The 14,333-nt window shown below is 37.9% G+C and overlaps 1 protein-coding gene across 1 annotated transcript; it reads left to right on the top strand.

Moving 5' to 3' along the window:
• Window positions 1-2,666: 2,666 nt before the first annotated feature.
• Window positions 2,667-14,143, top strand: OSGEPL1 (O-sialoglycoprotein endopeptidase like 1). Its single transcript, XM_045806327.2, has 8 exons — window positions 2,667-2,816; window positions 4,169-4,406; window positions 9,226-9,613; window positions 10,415-10,619; window positions 10,696-10,844; window positions 11,779-11,909; window positions 12,016-12,087; window positions 13,519-14,143. The coding sequence occupies exons 2-8, from the start codon at window positions 4,186-4,188 to the stop codon at window positions 13,595-13,597; spliced, it is 1,245 nt and encodes a 414-aa protein (XP_045662283.1). The 5' UTR covers window positions 2,667-2,816; window positions 4,169-4,185; the 3' UTR covers window positions 13,598-14,143.
• Window positions 14,144-14,333: the final 190 nt, after the last annotated feature.

The following is a 14,333-nucleotide window of genomic DNA, read 5'->3' as shown; positions in this document are numbered from 1 at the left end:
ATATCTTCTAAGGATGAGACCCGATTGACAGTATTACCATTAATGGAACTTCTACATCAAAGAGATATTTGTAAGCAAAAAACAAAAAACAACTCTTTAAAAAGGAGAAAGGCAAATGACTGTATTCTTAGCACAATCCAACCCATGAAAAATATAAGACAGGTGACTCAAGTGAAAAGAGATGCATCAGACCTGAAACACTAGCCATTAAAAGCACCAAACTCATTTCTATTGCTTCCATTTCATATTTATCAAACAATCTGATTCGGATCTGGCTTTCACTGTAATTTGCTCAATACAGAGAAAGTGAGGATCAGCAAGCTTAAGTATCCTACCTCCATCATTACATTTTTCATAAATTAACACATTAGTATATTGTTTTTACAAAGCAATTCCTTAGCAGATTGAGTGCATGACTCAGCACCCCAGAGTCCAGTCACTTCCAGATCTGATATACCAATTTCAAGCCTAGAAAATCAGATGTTGAAACCCAGTAATCACACCAAGGTCCTGCTAAGCCATGAATACCTCTGTGGAAAGCTATACCACCTTCCCCAAGCAACTTCCCATCTCAATGTACACTTTCCATAATGATGTAATTACCTATTATTAGACTCCATTCCTTGAAGATAGGGAGTGGATCCCATCTTTTATCCGTAACAACTGACGATAGCCCAAAGTAAAGAACCCAATAAATATGTAATAAATGAAAATAAAATCCAATTTAGTAAGACGTTAATTAGGAAATGAGTATTGTAAAGATTCTTCTATATATTACTTTCCTCTAAACTTACAAATGGACAGTTAGGCAGGCAATAGCACAGACAAAATGAGCAAATTTTGATCCTAAATTCAAGTGGAAGTTACAGTAGTTAAGCCATATTTCTTTGAGAATGTCCACCAGTGGCTTCAAATCATATAATGTGATCTGTGTGAAAGCCCAGGCAGGCCTCAGAGAGCATAGCCGCCTTTCCACCAATGATTTCTCCTCTAGTACAAAAAACAACATGGAAAATGTATACCTTCATTTGCCAAATATGTGGTACTGGTATAAGTGCCTTTTCTGTTGCTACTCACATGCCATCAGTCTCAGGAAGAATAAAATTCCTTCCGAATGTGTTACTAGAGTTTTGCTGTTTCACATATGCAGCAATAAGACTCAACACCAGCCAAAAGTGCCTGGATGAAGAATCTATCGAGGATACCAGCACATACAAAAGGGATACTCCTCTTGACATATTCTTGCACAGGAGGGCATTGAGACACACCTGCTGAACATAATTCAAATTGCAAGAAAATGCCAGATGTGAAAGGTTTTGTGGTCAGACTAGATTTCAGCATATAATAGAAAATAACCTCTAACCAATCATACGCAGTCAGACAGGAAGACTAATTCTTCTTAACCTTTTGGTCTTAATTTTTCTTTTTTTCCTTTTTTTGGGGTCAGCCATACATCCTAGCGAAAATATGAGTTATTTTATCTTCTAGAAGGTAAGGAAACAGATTCTAGAACCAGATGGCCTAACTTCTAATCCTAGCTTTGCATTTAACTAGCCATGTGGCCTGCAAATCATCAAACTCTGGTCCATTTGCCTCATCTGTAAAATGAGGACAGTAACTACCTCACAGGATTATTGTAATGATTAAATAAATTAATCTGCAACACTGCCTGGCACAACATAAGTTAATTGTTAATTATGGTTATTATTGTCACACAAATAAAATTTTTGAAAGCGTTAAGTTTCACCTAAAAAATTCTCAGCATTTTGGTAATTATGAACATATATATTTGTATCTACCACTAGACTATAACTGTGAATTCCCGACCATGAGTTACTTATCTTTTATACCAAGAACGTCATGCTGTTCAAGACACAGATATATGTGACAGCCTTATCCAAACTTGTATATATGAAGTCCTTGCTTAGTAAGCTTAGTAAAACCTTAAAGTCTAGCAGGAAGAAAAAAGCCTCTTGGGATAAATCTATTCATACAAATGACAAGTTCACACACGAATAAAAGAAAAGAAAAAAAGACTGAAGGAGGTCCAAGAATGAGTACATATTTTCCTGAAGGTTGTGTACATAGTAAGCAAAAACCATAAAATGCATTGCGAAAATAAGATACTTCCATTTTTTCATGGTAAATTAATATACCGCAGCACCCTCCCCTTTTTAACCACAAAAAAGAGCAAGCCCCACACCTTTACCCTCAAAAGTGGGAGTGACGGTTTAGACCGTCCGATCGGAAGCGCTTCCGTTCCCTCAGAACCCCGTACAAGTGGGTCCCTGGCGTCGTCCCTATTTGCCACTCTTTGTTTCTGAAATTATTAGCTATTTCAGGCCACAACCTTTAGATCTAATGATAGTTCCTCTAAAATGGAATGACGAATAATCTACACCATGCTTTTCTCACAGTGGCGTCCAAATTCCAGCCAAAGGCAAACAATTTTCTTTTCACGTAGCGAAGTGTTTAGAACTTAATGCTGTATAGTCAGACGAATCTACTTCGGCCTCCGCTAGATCAGTCACTAGCCGTGTGACCTTGCACAAGTCTTGTCACCTACAAACCTAAGGGAAACACATTAGCGCACGCAATGCATCTTGGACCAAAACAGTATATAAGCTTTTTTGTACTGAGTTAAAAGTGACGCCCTCCAAGGCTATAGCAGCAGGCGCGGCGACGAGCCGCTGGCACCGTGTTGATGACATCACTTCCGGGGCGACAGGTTCGGCCTCTTGCTTTTGCAAAAACGCTGTCGACTGTCTTTGCTAGGGAAAGGATACCAGTACTAGCTACAGTCGTTGAGGAGGAAGGTGGGTAAAATTGCTCACCCCCTCTCTTAGTGGTTCTTTCGCCTGCATGGAAGGGCGATTCCAGTACAAGCCTTTCGCTTCCTAGAACAGAGACTAGCACTGGCAAGTACTCTGGGTTCATTTAGGAGCCTTCGTGACCCTAAAGACAAGTGCTTCGCACAAGCTGTCCTGCCTGGGTTTAATGACTGCAAATCTAATATCTCCGGGTGTGTGTGTCTGGGCTGCACTCCCGCAGCTGTCCTCTGCGCGAGAGGGTCGCTCATCCCTAATCCTCGGATGCCCTCTGCCACAGGGGAACAGTAGAAATTCCAATTTTTATTCTCTCATTTTTTTCCATTTTGTCCGTTAGTGTGTAGGGAAAGGGCCTACGTAAGCATCCAGAAAGTTCTTGAAGAGGCGATTTGGGGGCATGAAACTAGATACTTGGAAGTGTGAGGCTACCAGGGCGCTTTATTAATGGACTGCTATTATTTTGAGGAGAAAAAAATGGATTTGGGGAGATCCTTATTAAGATAAACTTGTGGTAAAATGGAGATTGAATTAGAAAAATTGTAATTAATGGATAAAATGGGTATTCGGTTGCAGTCGTTTTAGTACTGATGTGGTTCTTTTAAGATGAGCTTTATAAGAACACTTGTTTCCAAAGTAGATGACTAAATTGTGTATGTCTTCTATGTGAATTGTTTTCAAACCAAATTATTAAATTTTATTTTGAAAGATATTTCCAGGAAATGAAATGCATTTTTTTCTGTTCTGTTTTGCCTTTATCATTTAATTTTTCTAAACCAATTTTGTCTTAATTTTAGCTATCAAAAATAAATAGCACTTTCCAGAAGACTATCCATGCGACTATTAGCTATTTCATAAATAATGAATAGTTTGCTAAGAACGGCATAATACTAAAAAATGTCATATCTGACTTCCTTGTTTTCCCCCTTCAAGAACATTATATTCATTCATAGTGTTATTTATGTTCACAGGTTGCTATAGCCTTTAAAAAATTTCGCTTTTGGGGCGCCTGGGTGGCACAGCGGTTAAGCGCCTGCCTTCGGCTCAGGGCGTGATCCCGGCGTTCTGGGATCGAGCCCCACATCAGGCTCCTCCGTTATGAGCCTGCTTCTTCCTCTCCCACTCCCCCTGCTTGTGTTCCCTCTCTCGCTGGCTGTCTCTATCTCTGTCAAATAAATAAATAAAATCTTTAAAAAAAAATTTCGCTTTTATAAAAGTTTCCTATAATTTTACAAAACTATTATACTGAAAAAAATAAAGTTTTCGGAATTTTGCTTAACTGAATGGGTTAGTGGTTAATGTCAGTTCCAAATAATTAGTTTGTTTCTTTATTTCTTTTCCAGTTATCTATTGAGTAAGTATGTTAATACTGAATAAGACAGCAGGAGTTTTTTCTAAACCATCAAGAAGGAGAACTTATGAATTTTTAAGAAGTTTTAATTTTCATCCTGGAAAACTGTTTCTTCATAAACTAGTATTGGGAATTGAAACCAGTTGTGATGATACAGCAGCTGCTGTGGTGGATGAAACTGGAAATGTGTTGGGAGAAGCAATACATTCCCAAACTGAAGTTCATTTAAAGTAAGTAGACATTATCTTGGCAGTTCCCACTTTTGGGAAAAGTAAAATGAAATAATTCTTTTCTATTTATCATATATAAAAGTTCAGTTTTAAGAGTTAAGTTCTTCTTTTGTGCAAAAGCTTCTAATAACTGCTATGGAAAACCTTAAATCCTACACCCTGGCTTTTAAGGCTTTCCACAATCCCAACTGTAACTGTGCCTCTTGCCAAAAAGAACTAAGCTCATTCCCAGCTCTAAGATTTATTCATGATTTCCCCTTAGTAATGCCTTTTCCTCTTTTGTGCACCTGTATGTTTCGTGGTCTTGACTGAAGCCCTAGGAGAGCATGATCCTATCTATAGCCTGTGTGAAACACTGGAAAGGGCGCCTGGGTGGCTCAGTTGGTTAAGCATCTGCCTTCGGCTCAGGTCATGATTTTGGGGTCCTGGGATCGAGTCCTACATTGGGCTCCCTGCTCCGCTGAGAGTCTGCTTCTCCCTCTGCCTTTTACACTTGCTTGTGCATGCACTCTCTCTCAAAAAAATAAATAAAATCTTTGGGGTGCCTGGGTGGCTTAGCCGTTAAGCGTCTGCCTTCAGCTCAGGTCATGATCCCAGGATCCTGGAATCGAGCCCCGCATCGGGCTCCCTGCTTGGCGGGAAACCTGCTTCTCCCTCTCATACTCCCCTTGCTTGTGTTCCCTCTTGCTGTCTCTCTGTCAAATAAAATCTTAAAAAGGAAGGAAGGAAGGAAGGAAGGAAGGAAGGAAGGAAAACACTGGAAAAAAAAATCTCACATTTATACATATAACTCATGTTGGTACTTAAATAAATAATAATACACTGTTGCATTAAAGCATAGAATGGTGCAAGGTTTATAAACTCATCTCTTTGCAGAGGACCACTAGTCAGGCTACATAGATAAGTGGGCTGGATATAAAGTGGAAGATATCTGGAGGAGGTCACTGCTCAGCTCCCGCCAGTTGTTGCCATGCAGAAATGTAGGCCCTGTGTTTTTTGATCATCAGAATTTTCAAGAGAAAATGGAAATCCAGAATGTAACATCTCCAGATTTTAAGATTAGTTGGTAACTCAAAATATATTAAAATGCTGTACAGATCAAATATGCCTTCAAGCCATCAATTTATAACATCTGAATAGTGAAAAAGGTTGGTATTTTGAGATCACAGACCTGTATTTGAAGTATCAATTAGGCAATTGGTGTTGGCTCTGATTTTAGGCAAGTTCCTTATCCTAAGTGTGTTCTCACATCTGTAAAATGGGAAAGATAATTCCTGCCATATAGGATTGTGGGGAGTATAATAGAAATAATATAGGGTATTATAATTAGAAATAATATATGTGAAGAGAAGAATAGACCTCTAACAGTTACATACTATGGGAATGGGACTGTGGTAAGTGTTAAAATGGCATAGTGAAGTACCAGAAAGTCCTTGCCTTCAAGGAGCTTACCCTAATCTCTGAGGCATGATATACAGACCTACAAGGAAACATACAGCGTACAGTACAAGGCAGCATCAAGTTAGTATCAAACAAGTGGTGCAAACAATAACTATTACTCCCATGCCTCAGTTCTGCAGTTCTTTCAGTATTTTCGAGTGTCCTGGACGTTTGAACGTGTAAATGTTGACTGTGTAGAAAGGCCTTCCCTGACCACTTTATCTAAATCTGGTATCCCCACTGTGTTTATTCTGTATCACCACACACTGCTTCTTTTCTTCATCTTCCTTTTGAGAATTTTTACATTTGCTTATGTATAGTCTTTCCCCCAATAGACTAAACTCCATGGTGACGGGCTGTGTCTGTATTAATCACTACACCGTGCCTGATAGCCAGCATGGCATCTGATACACTGCGGGTGTCAGGGGCCTTGAAGATAGGTAGGCCTTCAGTGAATGGAGACGAAAAAAATATTGTAGCGTGAGTAAACATTATAGCAAAGGCAAAGAGGTGAGAAAATACAGGACAAACGTCCAGTTCAGTGCATAGGTCGCTTGAGAGGAATACACAGGAAGTAAACTGTGTGGTACCATCTACACAGCTCATCTCAGCATTTATTGAATTCCTACAACTGCCAGGCAACATCTGAAACACCGTGGTACAAATACAACTAAGATACACGATCCTTGCCTCTGAGCAGCTTACTATATAAAGCAGTTTAGAGTGTAGGTTTACATTCTGGTTCATCTATGGGACATTGCACGATTTTCTGTGCCTCGGTTTCCTTATGTGTGAACTAGGGATAGTAATGGCAACTAGTTCCTAATACTGTTGTGAGGATTAAATGTGAATTCTTCCAAGGTGGGTAGTGCAGTTCTTGACAAATAGCAAGAGCTCAGTAAAAGCTACCTATTATTAGTAACAGTCGTACTTCTAGTACTGTTATAAATGAGTGAAGAAGACAGGTAAACAAGTCATTGTAAAACAGCATGGAAAATGCATTTATGGAGGACTGCTCGGCAGGGGGGTCCTTTCTTCCAAGCCAGGAACCTGAAGGACAATCTTGACTTCTTTCTCACCACTCTGTGTCAAATCAGTCATCCAGTCATAGTAAATCTACCTCCCAAATACTTTTTCAAACATTTCTCTCCCTTTTACTTAGTTCAAGCCCTTAATTGTCTTATCTGAATTCTTGGCTCCTACCGTGAGGCCAGATGGTTTCCCATTTTTATTAGCTGTGGTTCCTCAATCACCTACTCTCCATACTGTGTACAAATTAATTCTTCTGACAATAAAGCCATGGTCTTACTCATCTCTTTTGTCTCGAGTGCTTAGTTAGCATAATCCTTTGAAGATAAAATACATTAAAGAAGTACAAAAAGGAAGGGAGCTAGGCAAGTGGGAGAAGGAGGAAATAAGTGAGAGGGAGAGGATTTGGACTGAAAGTTACCCAAATTTCAAGAAAGTAAATGTTTTTGAGTAGGAGAGTTATGGGGTCAGTATTTCGCTTTACTTTCTGGCAACACAAGGTAAAATGGACTCCAAGGATCAGAAAATCTATCTAGGGAATTGCAGTTAGAAGGCTTTGAATAGACTGAGATAATGAGAGCTCTTCGAACTTGATGGTGGCAGTGGGAATGGTGATACACTTAATTGTGGAAAGTGAGATAAAGAAAGCAGATAAAGATGAAGCTGGAAACCCAAGACATCAGAAGATTTAGGGGCGCCTGGGTGGCTCGGTCATCTGCCTCTGGCTCAAGGCGTGATCCCAGAGTCCTGGGATCGAGCCCCACGTCAGGCTCCTCCGCTGGGAGCTTGCTTCTTCCTTTCCCACTCCCCCTGCCTGTGTTCCCTCTCTCAGTGGCTGTCTCTCTCTCTGTCAAATAAATAAAATCTTTAAAAAAAAGAAAAAAGATTTAATGCCATTAACAGAGTTGAAGAATATGAGAGAAAAAGTGGCTTTGAAGAATTAAGGTAAATAGAATTACTATATGAATGTGTTGAAATAAGATTGTTTCTTTTGTTTCCCTCATTGCCTGATACAATACATATTATAACTATTTTTTAAAAGATTTTATTTATTTATTTGAGAGAGAGAAAGAGCAGAGCGAGAGAGAGGACACGAGCAGGGGGAGGGGCAAGGGGAGAGGGAGAAGCAGGCAGCCTGTGGGACTGGATCCCAGCCTGGGATCAGGGCCTGAGCCGAAGGCAGACACTTAACTGACTGAACCACCCAGGTGCCCCTGTATAACTATTAAGTAAATATTAATTGAATGCTTCTATTGAGGGTTTTCATTTCTATATATAGAACTTGCAGCATCAAATATTTGAAGATTTCTTTGAGATTAGAAGTACATCTTGAAGACCCTATATTTTATTGCTCTGCTTCTCTGATTGGAAGTCAGTCACATGCTGGCAAATTTTTTACGAGCAACTTTGCCTCCTACTTCTTTACTCTTGACATTTGGAGTGGGTCCTACATAGACCCAAAATCAAAATTACCAACTCTAACCACTAGATTTCCAACTGTATTTCAGGATTGCAAGCTGTCTGCTGTCCTGCCATGACCTCAAGTGCAATGTGTTTAAAAATAAACTCATCTTCTTCACAAAACTGTCTTCATGTTTCTGTTAGTATTTTTTTTCTCGCAGTCATTCCAGCTCAATATGTGAATCATCTTGGATGCCTTGGTCCCCCTTCCCCTTATATCCAGTAAGGTGTAACAGTTTTCAAGGCTCTCTGTCCCTTTCTTTCACTTCCCGTGATCATGTAGTTTAAGATGTAAACAAATACTTTTCTGATAACCTCTTTAAAAATTCTCCCTGTCAGGACGCCTGGGTGGCTTAGTTGGTTAAGCATCTGCCTTTGGTTCAAGGCCCTCGGATCAAGTCCCACATCCCAGTCCTTGCTCAGCAGGGAGCCTGTTTCTCCCTCTGCCTGTCACTCCCCCTGCTTGTGCTCTTTCTGTGTCTGACAAATAAATAAAATCATTAAAAAATTTTTAATATAAATAAAAATTATCCCTGTCTCCAGAGATTAATTTTTTCTAAAATCCAATTTTATCCTGTCCTTTCCTTGTTCAAGACATCTTCCATGGAATGCTTCTTAAGATTATTTTGGTTTTTCCATTCATCGACCAATTCATAGGAATTTGTTGTATACAGTTTTGAAAAGTCAGGCATTACACCCTTCAGCACTGCATCCTGAGTTCTTACAGTGTGCTGCATTATAAGGCACTCATATTTGAATATACTTGACTAACATTTTTAACTATAAAATGATTAATTTGAAAACATGCTTTCAGCCCTAATATAAAACTTCTCTTACTGTATTTTCACAATCTTGAAGTTATAAAAAGCTGTTTTTTTATTTCTTCCAGAACAGGTGGGATTGTTCCGCCAGTAGCTCAGCAACTTCACCGAGAAAATATTCAACGAATAGTGCAAGAGGCTCTCTCTGCCAGTAAAGTCTCTCCAAGTGAACTCTCAGCAATTGCAACTACTGTAAAACCAGGACTTGCTTTAAGCTTGGGAGTAGGCTTATCATTTAGCTTACAGCTAGTAGAACAGTTTAAAAAACCTTTCATTCCCATTCATCATATGGAGGCTCATGCACTTACTATTAGGTTGTTAAATAAAGTAGAATTTCCCTTTTTAGTTCTTTTGATTTCTGGAGGTCATTGTCTATTGGCATTAGTTAGAGGAGTTTCAGATTTTCTGCTTCTGGGAAAGTCTTTGGACATAGCACCGGGTGACATGCTTGACAAGGTAATTATTTAAGAATTAATTTCTCCATTCTTTTCTATTAAGGTGTCTATTTCAATCAAATAATAATAGATACACTACTACCATTTATCTAAATATTTCTGATTAATATATTAGACTGAAAAAATTTTTGTGCAGTAAGAAAAAAAAGAAAAAATGAAAGATTTCTTACCTGTTATGAGTGAAATGGTAAGAGGTTTAGGTCAGTACATAAAGGCTCAAATAGTTTGCAGGTGCAGTTATGTTTTTAATCAAAAATATATCTGAAAGAAATTGCCATGTAAAGTACTATAAAAATGTGAAATAGGGTATATAAAGATAATATAAAGACATTAAAGATGTACAAAGTCTTGTGATTAAACTTTACAATTGCTGACACCACCAACAAGCAGGTTTCTTTTTCCTTTGTTTATGAATCCTAGAGCCTACTGCTCTCTGCAGAAATCCTATTGCCAACAGCTGCAATGATTAGAAGAAATGGACAGGTTCTAATTTTTGAAGCATTAAGCAGTCATTGTGAACTTCAAACTTATTTTTCATCTCCAACAGAAGAGCAGAAGTAGATAGGGAAGCAGCGATTGACCACTATTGATCAGGCTGTCAGAAGGAGCAAGAGAATGTCCTGAGTGACTACTAGCTATAGTCCATATATGTAAAAGCATAGCGTGTCTTATTCATCCAGGTTTGTTGTTGTGTTTTGGTTTTTGGTTGTTTCGTTTTGTTTAGTAAATTTCATTTCCTTTGCACCTAGGTTTCAAAACGTGCAATTTTATGACTCATTACAAAAAATTTTGTTTTTGATAGGTAGCAAGAAGACTGTCTTTGATAAAACATCCAGAGTGCTCCACCATGAGTGGTGGGAAGGCTATAGAACATTTGGCCAAACAAGGAAATAAACTGCATTTTGATATCAAACCTCCCATGCAACATGCTAAAAATTGTGATTTTTCTTTTTCTGGACTTCAGCATCTTGCTGATAGGCTAATAACGCAAAAGGAAAAAGAGGAAGGTATATTTCGAATTGGGCAAGTTGGAAAAATAAGTAATCCTGGATTGTGCCTAAAACTAGCTGCTTATTTCTGCAGGGATCCCCAAGGGGCAAATCCTGTCTTCAGCTGCACACATTGCCGCTGCAGTGCAGCACACAGCAGCGTGCCACATTGCAAAAAGAACTCACCGCGCCATTCTGTTTTGCAAGCAGAGACAGTTGTTATCTCAAAGTAACGCAGTACTGGTAGGTTCTGTCATCTCCTCTAGCATACTCTGCAGTATGTTACTTTTCTTCTAGGAGCTTAATTGATCCTGTGCATAGGATGAAGATGTCTTTATGTCCTAATGCTAGCCCGGAAGTATGAAATTTTGCATTATAAAGACTATTTCTTATACAGGCATGGCAGATTTATGGGACACCTGCACAGCCTGTATGGCAAAAAAATCCAAGAGTGCATCTTCTCATTGAATTTGAAAGTGGGTTTACAATAAGAAATGAGATGCAGTAACTCCTATCATTATTAGAAAAATAAGCTAGTTTCCTTCAAATTTATGTTCCTTTTGGTGAAATTTAAATCTGCATAAAAACCTTGATAAACTTCCTGTTAAACTTCATCCTTTTGAAAATTATAAAATGAGAAAATATTTAAATGATGATAGATTCACAGAATAGAATATTATGTGAACATCAAAGGTAATAGCTTTTTCAGAATAATTTAAAATGAGAAAAATGCTTATAAGTAAAAATGGAAGGGTCTAAAATATTGTTGTACTTTGATTATAGTTAGAAAAAAGAAGAAAAGGTACAAAAATGATAGTGGTCCAGGGCTCCTGGGTGGTGCAGTGGGTTAAGTGTCTGACTCTTGGTTTCAGCTCAGGTCATGCTTGATCTCAGGATCCTGAGATCCAGCCCTGGGTCAGGCTCTGTGCTCAGTGCAGCGTCCACTTAAATAAATAAATCTTAAAAAAACATTATAGTGGGCATTGTACGCTGATATTGAAATTGTTTTCTTTTCCTCCAAACTTTTATTATACAGATTGATCACTTGCCCATTCCACACCTATCAAAATGTGATATTTTCTTATTGTATAATGCTGGTGTTTTCCACAGGTTTAGCTAACAGTTTGGCTATTACAATATGTAATATTTGTTAATTTTGTCTTTTCAATTCCTTCAGGTTGTATCTGGAGGCGTTGCAAGTAACTTACACATCCGAAAAGCTCTGGAAATTGTAACAAACGCAACACAGTGCACTTTGTTGTGTCCTCCTCCCAGATTGTGCACTGACAATGGCATTATGATTGCATGGTAAGCCACGGGATGTATGTGCTTCACTCATAATTTGCCATTTCATCACGCTACATCTTCTTCCTTTAAATCTTGGTCTCTTTATTTTATTTAAATGATTATTTAGGAATGGTATTGAAAGATTGCGTGCTGGCGTGGGCGTTTTACACAACACAGAAGGCATCCGCTATGAACCCAAGTATGTGGTACCTTTTATAATCTCTATGCAAGTTGCAGTATAAAATTCAAAGCCTAAATTTTGCTTTTATATATGAGGTTTTCATGACATTCTGGTGGGACCTGAAGAAAGATTACGTTAATTTCTTTCATGAAATTTCATTTTAGAAGAAATATTTTTGGTGCAGTATCAAATCATAAACATTTTGACAAATCAGGTTAGAAACAGGCTGTGGGTAGGGCTGGTGAATTCCCTCATTTAGTAGCAGAATGGAAACCATGTCCATGGCCTGGAGTTTTGCAACGTCAAGGCAATCTCGGGACTAGCTGGTATGCTGGGAAACTTCAGGAAGATGTATAAAGAGCAGTTAGGTGTGAGACTGGGTTGTGAGTATGCTCCACAGGCAGCTGAAAAATGGCCAAAAGATACCTGTTTTCCGAAAGCCTTATTCGCTCTCCCAAATCAGAGTTCCAAAGAATAGCATGGTGTTTCAATTTGTTACCAAGTTCTGGTCTAAGTTAACTGGAATAGTAAACATAGTAAAGGATGATTATGTTTCATAATCTGCCATAATCCTGTTTTCAACATGATTTCATTTAATGTTTTAAAACTTTTCAGCATTTTAATCCATAACTATATCTACATAAACCGCAGACTATTAAGACTGATCATAAACAAACAGAGTTTAGTTAGTAGTGGCAGAAGGAATCTCCTATATTGATGGCCTCGCCTCAGGTCGAGTATATTGTCTGACCCGGTGTTGCCTTCTTGTAACAGTGTTCAGCTGAAGATGATGGCTTTTTCCAGATAACAGTCTAGTTGAAGCCTTATATTGGGCAATGTTGTAAAAAAAAAGCAGAAATCTGAGGCCAAAATTATTTACTGAGGAAGAACAGAGAAAGACAGTAGGGTCTCAGACCTCTCCTGCCAGTAACAGAGGAAGGTAGAAAAGGAACAAGGCAGCTTTTGAAACGTCAGAGAAGAATCAATAAAAACCTGGGGAATTTCTAAAGTAGAAATGGATGCAGATTTGACTTTAGCTGTATGGTAAACTGTTTTCACCCTTTCAGCTTCATAGAGAATTGTGAGGCATTTTTGTCATTTTTCTATTTCATTTCAAGTTTTTATTTATAGTGTGAGAGCAGAACTATGGCTTTCAAAAACTTCTCAATCCTCACTGAGTTGTATACATTAAAGATGTATAGCTTTTTACCTGTCAATTATACCTCAAAGTAGTTTTAAAAAATCCCGAAATGTAGATTTATCAACAGAACTAGCCTTCTCTTCACCCCTTAGTCCTGCTGTTTTTGTATTCAAGAACCATCATCACATATGATTATACATGAGATATGTATACTGTTTGTCAGAATTCTAAGCAAATAGTTTGCAGAACTAGCAACAGATCAGGAAGCAAGTATTTGAAATAATGTGATTTATCTGATTGTGTTGCAGATGTCCTCTTGGAGTAGATATAACAGAAGAAGTTGGAGAAGCTGCCATAAAAGTACCATGGTTAAAAATGGAGATTTGATTTTTGCTTTTCAAAAAATCCCTAAAGGTTATATTTCAACTTCAAGTTGTGATTTTTTTTGCATTTCAAATTGTGTAAGATACATAATATTAATTGTTCATCAAGACTTTCTTTTGTTTTTATGTTTGATGTTTAACCTGCTCTTCTGAGAGACTATAATGTTATAGTCTTATAAGGGAGTGTAGATTTTTTTTATTATCAAAATTAAAACATCTTGTGGGGAAAAGAATGTACTGTTATTGGCAGGTAGAAAGAAAACCTTGGAAGATAGACAGTGATTCTGCTAAATCCTAGTCCCATATTAAACAGGCCTAGGCCTTTTTCTCTTTTCTCATATCACGATTGTAAAAGCTATTTTTTTACATTATATTCTATTTATTTTATTTTATTAAATTTATTTTTATTTGAAGTATAGTTGACATACAATATTATATTATTTTGAGGTATACAACATAATGATCCACCATTTATATGTATTATGACACCATAATAAGTATAGTTTTACTATCTGTACCATGCAAAGTTATTAAAATGTTACTGACTGTATTCCCTGTGCTGTACTTTTCATCCCCTGACTTACTTTATACTTCTTAATCCCTTTCACTTATTTCATCTACTCCCCCCATACCCTTCCCCCTGGGAAACTGGCGGTTATCAGTAGAAGCTATTTTTTTTAGCTCCTTTTGAAACATTAGCCTAACAACTTTTCTAATGAGAGAGCAATTTTAGAAAGATA

The sequence above is a fragment of the Ursus americanus genome, chromosome 1 (assembly GCF_024610735.1).
Source record: "Ursus americanus isolate L20-20 chromosome 1, mUrsAme1.1.p, whole genome shotgun sequence".
Lineage (NCBI taxonomy): Eukaryota > Metazoa > Chordata > Mammalia > Carnivora > Ursidae > Ursus > Ursus americanus.
Note: the sequence above shows the minus strand (reverse complement) of the source record. Positions and strands in the feature narration are given on the sequence as shown.